At 42.5% G+C, this 11,287-nt stretch overlaps 1 protein-coding gene across 1 annotated transcript; it reads left to right on the top strand.

Annotated features, from left to right (window-relative positions):
• Positions 1-215: 215 nt before the first annotated feature.
• LOC130078703 (thiosulfate:glutathione sulfurtransferase-like) lies at positions 216-9,834 on the top strand. Its single transcript, XM_056244301.1, has 4 exons — positions 216-398; positions 6,203-6,356; positions 6,424-6,586; positions 9,522-9,834. The coding sequence occupies exons 1-4, from the start codon at positions 216-218 to the stop codon at positions 9,574-9,576; spliced, it is 555 nt and encodes a 184-aa protein (XP_056100276.1). The 3' UTR covers positions 9,577-9,834.
• The last annotated feature ends 1,453 nt before the right edge of the window (positions 9,835-11,287 follow it).

An 11,287-nucleotide genomic window follows, 5' to 3' on the forward strand; every position in this document is an offset into this window, starting at 1 on the left:
TCAATATGATGGTGCTCGATGTGTTTATACCAACCCGAACTGCCTGTGGCCTTCCAGTAAGAAAGTCCAACAACCAGTTGCACGGAGTTGTTTAGGCCAAGCTGTTCCAGTTTCTGTATTAACTGCTGTGGAATGATGGTATTAAAAGCCGAGCTAAAATCTATAAAAAGCATTCTCACATAAGAGTTCTTTGTTTCCAAGTGAGAGAGAGCTGAATGAAGAGCAACAGAAACTGCATCATCGACGGATCGGTTGGCCCGATATGCGAACTGGAAAGAGTCCAGGGAAGGGGGAATAATGTGTTTGATATGTTGCAGGACTATCCGTTCAAAGCACTTCATGACGATAGGAGTCAGTGCGACTGGACGATAGTCATGGGGTTGATTTCTTTGGAATTGGTATTATTGTAGTAGTTTTAAAGCATGTAGGTACAACAGCCTGGCTCAGAGACATATTAAAGATGTCCGTGAAGACATCTTTGAGCTCTCCTGCACAATCCCCAGATGTAACCTGGACTTTATGTTTCTAAATGAAACTTGGCTAGAAGACAGCAGCAGTGCAACAGTCCTCAATGAATCATCCCCTCCTAACTTTACTTTTATGAGTGTTTGCAGAGCGGGTAAGAGAGGCGGGGGCTTAGCTGCTCTTTTTAAAGATGTCTATCAATGTAAGCAAATATCATTTGGGAATTACCCGTCTTTCGAATATCTGGGTATTGTGTTAAAAGGTGCTCCACGTATTTTACTATTTTATTTATAGGCCTCCAAAATACTCTCCAGCCTTTGCTGAGGACTTTACAGAACTGTTATCAACAATTTCCTCTGAGTTTGACTGTTTTGCCATTGCTGGAGATTTTAACATTCACATAGATAATGCAGAAACCAATATGGCAAAAGAAATCAAAACTGTTTTCAAAACTTTTGATCAGACTCAGCATGTACATGGACCCACACATAATCGTGGACACACTCTAGATTTTACTTATCAGTAAGGGTCTAAACATCTCATCGATTGTTATTAAGGATGTAGCACTGTCTGATCATTTCTGTATTTTCTTTGATATATTGATCTCTCCTGCCATTGAAGCTAGATCTGTGTCTGTCAAGAAGAGATGCTTAAATGAGAACATTAGTGTGCTATTTATGAAGGCTATATCTTTAAAACCAAGCATATCTGCTGACTCTGTTGATTTTCTCCTTGAATCTTTTAACTCAAAAATTAAAAGTGTAATTGATGATATTGCTCCTGTGAAAGTCAGGAAAAATAGTGGTAGACAAAAAGCACCTTGGAGAAACTCAACAGCTGTGCAAAACATGAAAAGACAATGCAGAAGAGCAGAGCGCATGTGGCGGAAGACAAAACTTGTAGTCCATTATAACATCTACAAAGACAGCATCCATGCTTTTAATATGGAACTAGGCAAAGCTAGACAGACTTTCTTCTCGAATATTATAAACAGCAACTTACAGGGATGCAAACACATGTATGGTCAAAAAAGAGAGAGGTAATCGAAGGCCTCGCCCCGCGGAAAATATCCAGATACTTACATTGCCACCAACCCGTCATCCCCGGCCCAACCCTAGACACATATAGTAAATATGTTCACTTTCAGCCTTTAAATCATTTTTCACACAAAAAGGTGTAAAAAGATAAACCTCCCATATTTCAGCCTTTAAATCATTTTTATAAAAAGAATGAGTAAAAAAAAAAATTACTTGACATTAATGCACATTAGCTTATCTTTTATTATTAATAGTAAAATTCGATCCGATTTTTCCGTGGCGTCTGTCGTTGCTAAGCATCCATGCACTGCGCTCTCCACAACGAAAAAAAGAAGTAGTACCTAATAGATTTTCACCACCGCAAAACGCTTTCTGTAGCTCTGCTACAAGATTTATTTACGGAGAAGAGAAAAACACCGGTGGTGTTTGGGTGCACCCCCCATCCTTCATGTTTACTGAGCTTTCAATGGTGGTTGGTTCTTGTCACATGAAATGCGGTGTGCTTGCGGCATTCTGAAAAGTTGAAGAGTTTTCATCTCACAGCGCCTGGAAAAAATCGCTTCAATTATGAACGCGCTTGCCGCGCGCCTTGAAATAGCGACCTTGAGAGCGCAAAAGACACAATATGTGAACGGCCCTACGTCGTTTATTTAGTCTCAAAACTCGCGCACAGGATACGAGGGCAAAAAAAAATAGTATACACGCGCAGAATGCCATCCACGCACGGGCGCGTTTCTGCACAGTGAGCGTGCAGGATGCCATCCTCGCGCGGCCCCTTGAGGCCATGAGCTAGTGGAAGAAACACTAGTGGTTCACGCTTGCGCGCGTATACTGCTGTTCTCTTACGAGAGGTACTCTCGTATTGCGTAAGCTAGCTTACGCTACGGGAAAGATTAATCTTTTCTGAGAAATTGAAGCCAAAAAATTATCCTATAATTTTGTATCCATTGTCAACGCAGTTCAGCTGCAGCAGACCATGAGCGGGCTAGCTAGCAGCTCATTGGTTCGCTCACAGAGAACTGCTTAAGCCTATGAGGAGACGCGAATGAACTCTCGGCCAATGAAAGTCTGAAATGCTCTCATCACGTCAGAGCCCGCCAAAACGGGCGTGGTCAGAGAGTATAAATTCGCCTCTCAGGCTGTAAACACTGATTTTCATCTCTTCAGCGAGGCTACACTGATCCTGAGAGAAGCCGCCGTCGTCGAAAAGGCAACTCTAGCGAGTATCTGGGAGACTGAGGAAGCCGGCCGTCTTCGCCACCTTCAGCCGTCCTGCGAGCTAGCGCCATCCGACGGATTTGTATCCTTTTTACGAAAAAGCTTCCTGTATTGTATTGTATCTGAAAGAGCCGAGCGTCTTTGTAAAGATGTCTCGTAAATCTTCCTGCGGTTCTTGGCGCGCTCCCCTTGAGACTGGAGACCGTCACGTCATCTGCGCTCACTGCCTCGGATTGGAGCACGCCGAGCTCGCCCTCGCCGATGGCAGCTGCGTTCTCTGCGAGGAGATGCCGTTGTCGACCCTGCGGGCTCGACTTCAGGCCACTAAAGTTGCTTCCGCGCCGCCTCTGACTTGCCGCGGAAGAAGAAACGCCGCTCTCAGAGGCCGCCGGAACCCCAGCTGGAAGCGTTCATCCCGCCGGAGCCTGTCGCCTCCCGCTCTCCTTCTCCGCCGCTTCCGGACGTACAGTTGCCGCCGAGTGGCCGCTCTGTCGCCTCCGATGACGCCGCGGACTTCAAGGAAACTTGTTCGCTTCTCACGCCTCCTCGGCCCGAGAATCCTCTGGGACCCGCGCTGGAATCGATGAGGAATTAGTGCGCCTCCTTTCACAGGCCGTCGAACGCCTCGGGCTCGATTGGTCCCCTCCCCCCGAGCAGACCATCAACCGTATGGACGGCAGCTACTTCCGCCAGCGCTCGATTCCCGTCACTAAACGGGCCGCGCCCTTCCTGCCTGAACTGCACGCGGAACTCACGAAGTCCTGGAATGCCCCGCTCTCTGGCAGAACTCGCTCTGACTCTTCCAGCCCGCTTCGCGTTGTGGACGGAGCCGCAGAAAAGGGCTATCTTTCCATTCCCCCTGTAGAGGACCTGGTCGCCGCACATTTATGCCCGCCTTCCACGAGATGGCGCTCATCACCTGTGCTTCCCTCTAAAGCCTGGAGAGCGACTCCGAGCTTTCACGCCCGCGCTTACTCAGCCGCCGGCCAAGCAGCCTCTGCACTCCACTCCATGTCCTTCCTTCAGATTCTACAGGGCGATTTACTTCGTGAATGGGACGAGAGCGGAAAAAATCCTCCCTCAGTCGCGGATTTGAGGAGTGCCACGGACATCGCCCTTCGCGCTACAAAATCTGCTGCTCAAGCCCTGGGGAAATGCATGGCCGCCATTTGTGTGTCTGAAAGACATTTGTGGCTCACACTCGCCGACATGGGAGATTCTGAGCGCGCCGCCTTTCTCAATGCCCCGCTCTCTTCATCCGGCCTCTTCGGATCTGGTGTCACGGGTATCGTTGACCGTTTCTCCGAAGTGTAGAAAGCCTCCCAGGCCATGAATCTTTTTCTGCCTCGTCGCGCTAGCTCCTCTGCTGGCCGCTCACGTGTCCAGCCTCCTGCACGAGCCCCACCCCAGCGCAGCACATTCAGACTTCTCAGCGACGCCAGTGCGGCCGCCCTCATTCTCGCTCTGACAGCCGCCACAGACCGCCACCTCCCTGGGGGCCTCGGCCCAGGATCACGCTGAAACCTGATCACTCAAAGTCTGCCTAGCACAGCTGAGGAAAAGACGGCGCTCTCCCGCCACGGCCGGACCGCCGTCAAAGTTTCGCTTACAGTTTCACCGCCGCCCTCCACGTTTCCAAACGCGGCTAGAAACTATTGTGAACCCAGAAGCAGTGACTCTGCTCGGTTCAGAGATAGAAAAACTATTGTGCAAAAGGGCTATAGAGAGAGTTCCTCTAGCTATGAGCGAGTCAGGGTTTTACGGCCGTTATTTTCTGGTTCCAAAGAAAGACGGCGGCCTCAGACCAATCTTAGACCTCAGATTTCTGAACAAAGTTCTCATGAAGAGACCGTTCAAAATGCTCACTATGAGAAAACTCCTCGCGCACGTGTGCCAGGGGGACTGGTTCATTTTACTAGATCTGAAAGATGCTTATTTTCAGATTCAGATAAATCCCCTTCACAGGCCATTCTTACGTTTCGCCTTCGAAGGCCACGTTTATCAATACACCGTCCTCCCGTTCGTTCGGCCTGTCCCTAGCACCCCGCACATTTACGAAGTGCATGGACGCGGCGCTCGCCCCCCTTCGGAGTCAGGGGCTGCGAATACTGAACTATTTGGACAACTGGCTGATTTTGGCACAATCACAGAGAGAGCTACTGTCTCATCATACAGTTCTCCTCGACCATCTGAAAGCTTTGGGCCTCTCTGTCAACTGGACAAAGAGCGCACTACAACCCAGTCAGACTATCTCCTTCTTGGGTATAGAGCTAGACTCGGTCACGTTGACGGCTCGTCTGTCAACACAGCGTGCGCGCCGTGTTCAGCGTCTTGCCGCATCTTTTCAGATGAACAGACTCACACCGCTAAAAACTTTTCAGAAGGCGTTGGGTTACATGGCCTCAGCCTCCGCGGTGCTCCAGCTGGGGTTACTGCGCATGCGCTCGCTTCAGCTCTGGTTGAAGAGCCGTGTGTCTCACCGCGCGTGGACCACGGGCCGCCAGCTGATAAAGGTAACGCAGACCTGTATCACAGCTCTGCAGCCATGGACCGTGGCAGAATGGTTTCAGCGGGGCATTTCCATGGGGACCTTTTCTCAAAGCTGAATTTTCAGCATCACCAGTGTCAGTGTCTTCAGTGTCAAATGATCCTTCACAAATCACTCTAATATGAGGATTTGATGCTCAAGAAACATTTATTATTATTATCAATGTTGAAACAGTTGTTGGTCTGTCAATTGTACAGTTTTTTTTTTTTTTTAGGATTATTTGATGAATAGGAAGATCAAAAGAACAGCATTTGTTTGAAATAGAATCTTTTGTAACATTATAAATGTCTTTACTGTCACTTTCGATCAAATTAAGTATTGATTTCTTTCCTCCAAAAAATAAAAATAAAATTCTCACTGACCCCAAACTTTTGAACGGTAGTGTATGTTTAAAAGATTTTTCTATTTTAAATAGGCTAAATACAGTTATTTTAAACTTTCTATTAATCAATGAATCCTAAAACAATAAACGGACAAATATCAAACAGCACAACTGTTTTTAACACTGATAATAATAATCATACATGCTTCTTGAACAGCAAATCATCATATTAGAGTGATTTCTGAAGGATCATGTGACTCTGAAGACTGGAGTAATGATGCTGAAAATACAGCTTTCATCACAGGAATAAATTAAGTAGAAAATAAATTGCAGCAATATATCATAATATTTCTGTTTTTACAGTGATTTTGATCAAATGAATACAGGTTTGGTGAGCAGAAGAGGCTTCTTTGAATTTTTTTTTACCATCCCCCCAAAAAATTTGTTAGGTTTGAAATATAGTTTTGGCAAATCACTTGAACCTTTTTAGAGCTGTAGTTCATATATCTGGATTTATCAATAACCAAAATATCAGATACCCAGTGATGAGTGTGTAATGACTGTTTCATATACAATAGATAGAACAGACTGGATATGAATGATCAGCAGTAGATTGTGGACACTCACGCGTCGTGTGTTTCAGACGGTGTGGTGACGTACGAGCAGCTGAAGCTCATGATGTCCACTGGAAGCGTCCAGCTCGTCGATGTCCGCGAGCCGCATGAGCTGGAAGCAGGTTTCATTCCAGGAGCAACCAATATTCCTTGTAAGTCACACAGTTCAGCTCTATACACACACACACTTCATGAGTGACAGTACTTTTGTTGATGTAGTGGGAGAGGTGGAGCAGGCCCTCAGACTGAGCCCAGATCAGTTTAGAGAGCTCTACGGCGTCACAAAGCCTCACAAAGAAGACTCAGACTTTGTGCTGTACTGTGTGAGAGGGATACGCAGCCTCACTGCGCTGGAGACCGCAAGAGCTCTGGGATACACAAGGTACACACACACACACGTTTACTTAGCTATCTAAATGGGGACAACCATAGATGTAATGGTTTTTATACTGTACAAACTGTATATTCTCTCCCTTTACACCAACCCTACCCCTACACCTACCCATCACACAACTTTCTGCATTAAAAAAACCCTTTTAATTACTTTATTTTTCTATACCAGATTTACAAATGAGGACGCCTAAATGGAGGTTTTGGTCACTTCTGGGTACAAATTTGCCCCCAAAATATAGTTAAACAGGCACACACACACACACACACATTTTAAACTTGGAACAATTTGTTGAACCTTTAGACAAAAAAAAAAAAAAAACAACAAAAACAAACTAAAAATAGTTTGCAAAGCTTTTTGGATCATATTTGATACATAAGGCTTTTATAGCTCAGTGCTGCACCCCATCTAAGGAAAAGGGTGCAATATGAAAGACATGACAAAGCCAAAATAACTAATAAAACGTTGTTAGTTTTATCACCCTTTCCTAAATCTAACAAAAAGAAAAAACAATGCACCAACACAATGGTCTTAGTAATGGGAGAAACAAAACTTTTTTAAACTTTGAATCAATTTTAAATCGCCACACACTGGCGTCCCCTGCTGGTCACAACGGTGTAAATGCAGGAAAAACTCAACATGAAAAAAAAAAAAAAAAAAAACCTTTTAGGCTACAAAACAATTGGCTTTATGCACAGCTGCACTACTTCCTGAACTTTAGCCAGCTCCTTTATTTCCTGTCTGCCATTATTGGACAAACTGATTAATCCAGGTGTGCCTGGTTATTGTTACTGAGGCCAGGCACACCTGGATAAATCAGTTTGTCCAATAATGGCAGACAGGAAACAAAGGAGCTGGCTAAAGTTCAGGAAGTAGTGCAGCTGTGCATAAAGCCCATTGCAGAGGTTTTATTTTATCTATTAGATGAAACAATCATCATATACCATTAAATATGAAGTGTCTTTATGTGTCATTTTATTGAATTGTTGGGCTTGTTCTATGGAGAGTTTGGTTAAATCAGTATCAGTAATCAATAAGAGACCTTTAACTACAACGTACACAGAGACTATGCAAATTTCAAAAAGTATGACGTAATGAAGCCTCATTTACTGAAGCCATGTGATTTTGGCAGCTTGATATACACTTCGATTCACTGGTTCAAAACAAATGATTCGCAAAGGTTTTGAATCTTCATGAAGCGCGTTTCAAAAGTGCCCGTCACTAAACCGCATCGCCAGAAAAGTTCACAATAAACAAATGCCATCAGACTCCTTACTTTCCAATCCTCAATATTTACAATATATTTACAAAGCCAAGTGTTATTGACAAATTTAGAGGGCAATCTGAAATCAGTGTCAGAAAATAAGCAAATACACCAAACACAAACAATCATTACTCACAGTCTCTAAAACTCTCTTCACACACACATACAAACTCTGCCTCCAATGCAACTCTCTCTGCTCACAACACAAGCTGTCTCTACAGGAAGTGATGATGTGCTTTATAAAGTACTGTGCACCAATCAGGACACAGCATCAATCAGCCTGCAGGAGCCAATCAGACGCTCCTACAAAGAAAACAAAACCCATAAACAAACCATAGGGTCATAACACTCATGATGTAGTGAGAATATGGATCTCACACTTAAGGAGGAAAAAAACACATTTAACAATTGCTGCTGAAATTCTCATTTTGCTGCAGATGCTGATTATTTATAAGGCCAAAAAGTAAGATGAAATTCTGATGCTTGTAATGTAAATCAAACAGATCTTAATAACAGTACAGCAGATACTTACATAAAATGCATATAAACATCAGTTCTGTCAATAACACGTCTTAGTAAGATGATATTTAAATGCTTTTAAAAAAGTTTTATGATCAAAGCTCTGTAGTTTTAAAACACATAATTCAAAGATGACAGAGATGACCAAATAAACTTTCCTTAAAAGCTTAATGATCATATTTGAGTGTGAGACTGTCATAATGTGGGTCTTGTGTCATGTTTAGTGGTTCCCTGTCTTGTCATTAGTTTTCCCAGGTGTTTCCCATTTATCACGCCCCCTTGTTATCCTGTCTAGCTCGTGTGTCTCTTATTATTTAAGCCCTGTGTTTCTGCCCTGTCTTTGTGAGTTGTTGTATATGTTTCAGGATTAACGTGAGTGTTGGTCGTTCCTGTTCCAAGTTCTGAGTCTCTGTTTGAGTTATAGTTTGTTTAAATAAAGCGTGTAAACTGCGTTTGGATCCAGCCTCCTATCTTCCTTCACCGCACCACGTTACAGAGACTCACATTTTAACATGATTTTTCTAATATCGAATGGATTATCAAGTTAACCTAAACTACTACAGTGCAGTAATTGTTCATCTTCAAATATTACTAACAATATCAAAGTTATTATTGATATATTTTGTACAATTTTACTAAAAGGCCTTTTACTTGCTAAAAATAATAAACTATCAATCAGACCACAGAAGGAATGTAGTAGATCGAGTTTTGATCATGTTATTATATTTTGCATATTCAAATTTGATATTGTAGGGTTCATTTAAGAGAGTTTCCCTCTATGATATGGTGTCCCTCCATTTTTTTTATATATGAATGGTTGTTTGAATATAATGCATTTGAACAATTATGACTTGTGTTTGTTTTTCTTCATTTGATCATTGAAAATTAACCTGGCTATATCAGGGAAGTTAAAAAAATGTCAGGCCTGGAAATGGTCAATGGCCTGATCAATTATGCTTTGCTCGAAATTATTTAATTGGTTAGAAAAAGCTCTGTAAATATTGCAAATATATATTTTTTTATGATTTAAATCCTCATCCGGTAATCAGAAAAACCTAAGCAAGTCATGATTATTCATTGGATTCATCCTCACTGACTCACAGACACTAAAGTCAGGCATCCGTGTCTCTGTGTGTCTCTCAGGGCCCGTCATTACGCCGGAGGATTCAGCGAGTGGCTTCAGCGGGAAGATCTGTGAACAGAAAGAGTCGAGCATGAAACTTGACAACAGAGGAATTAAGCTTATTTCAGCTCCGTCAAGGACCTACAAGACTATGATTATGAGTATACGGCACTTGACTGTTAAAATTACAGCACAGACCAAAACTGTATTCATCAAATCTAACAGATGTGTTTATATATTTCACAAGGACTCAATAAATATTAGATTGTTTATGATAGACTTTGTTTGTTTTAATGCCATATGATTGTGTCACCATAAATGGATCCAGCGACACATGATTTGTTGCTCATGTATGTTTTCCCAACTAACTGAAACACACATTCTGAAATACACGATTAGACGATGAATTCCTGATCGAGCATTGACCACACTGATTATGGAAGAAGAGTATAATAACAGGGATTTACAAAATAATATGTGAAATTCAGAATGCTGTTTCTGCAAGAGCTTACCCACTAAACATTGGATGTCGGAGACGTGCAGATCATGTCTATATTGGGTCCGTCGGCCCATGACCAATTCTGGACATCTATTCGACGTCCAAACTAGGTCCACTTTTTGGACGTCCAACCATGACCCAACTTAGACGTCATATTGACATTTGACCTTTGAACTGGGTCATTTTTTGGACGTCATTTGGACGTCTATGACAGGTGCAGGAAATTTACATGATTAATATGTAATATTTTTTTATTTACAAATATCAACATTGTTGTTATCAATTCAGTGATTAATACATATGAATGCAGATTATTTATATTTAGCTCAAACAGTACAGCGTTGGCGCTAGCAACACCAAGATCATGGGTTCGATTCCCAGGGAAAGCAAGAACTGATAGGAATGTAAATGTGTAATGCAATGTAAGTCACTTTGGATAAAAGTGTCTGCCGAATGCATAAATGTAAATACATTGTACAGAAAACATGTCCTACGCCCTTTTGAAACATGGGACTAAAGTTATAGAAGTTGTATAAAAACTAAATTTGATGTTGAAAAGAGGTCCACAAACGACCACATTTGGACTATAAATAACCCTTACACGGAGGTCCCACGAACGTCAACATTAGACATAGACGTCGGAAAAATACGTCGTCTGGCGTTACAAAACAACCCCTTCAGTGGACCGACATTGGACGTCCAAAAATTACATAGAAAAGACATCACTCCGACGTCACATTGCGCTGAACTTTATGGTCTGCAACCAATTAAAATTCATAAAATTTTAAATCTTCTTAAATCTCATAAAGTCTAATTTCAATAATTTAAAATTAATGTGCATGTGATATGTTGTGAGAATTGGTGACAAGCTACTTTTTCAGCACATTTTCAAAAATAACCAAAGCAGAGGTTCTCAAACTCTCGAACTTCACGACATCCAGCAACAGAGACATTCATTGTGTTGACTCATTCTTCATCGAGCAGTATACGTGAGTATTGCGTTTAATTTAGCCTACCTCATCTAAATAATATAGTTAAAATCACTCTTTTTTTCCTTCTTGGACAACCAACCAATCACAGTCTTCCAAAGATTGTGTCACACATAGCAACGGGGTCAACCCGTCTCCTCACTAAGATGAAAGTTTTTGTCTTCTCCTTGCTCAGAGTTGCTCTCAGATCAGTCCCGAATCGCTCTTAAAGGGATACTCCACTTTTTTTTTGGAAATAGGCTCATTTTACGAGATAGGTCCGACTGCAGAACCGCAGAACCATACGTCATAGCAGTGT

The sequence above is a fragment of the Rhinichthys klamathensis genome, unplaced genomic scaffold, assembly GCF_029890125.1.
Source record: "Rhinichthys klamathensis goyatoka isolate OS25496 unplaced genomic scaffold, OSU_Roscu_1.1 h1tg000959l_1, whole genome shotgun sequence".
NCBI lineage: Eukaryota > Metazoa > Chordata > Actinopteri > Cypriniformes > Leuciscidae > Rhinichthys > Rhinichthys klamathensis.

Excerpts from the sequence above, each read along its gene's own strand:
- LOC130078703 (XM_056244301.1), top strand. The coding sequence starts at position 216 with ATGAAGAGCAACAGAAACTGCATCATCGACGGATCGGTTGGCCCGATA. Across the intron at positions 399-6,202 it reads GGTTGATTTCTTTGGAATTG|ATTGTGGACACTCACGCGTC; the intron begins GTATTATTGTAG and ends GATCAGCAGTAG. Across the intron at positions 6,587-9,521 it reads AGAGCTCTGGGATACACAAG|GGCCCGTCATTACGCCGGAG; the intron begins GTACACACACAC and ends TGTGTCTCTCAG.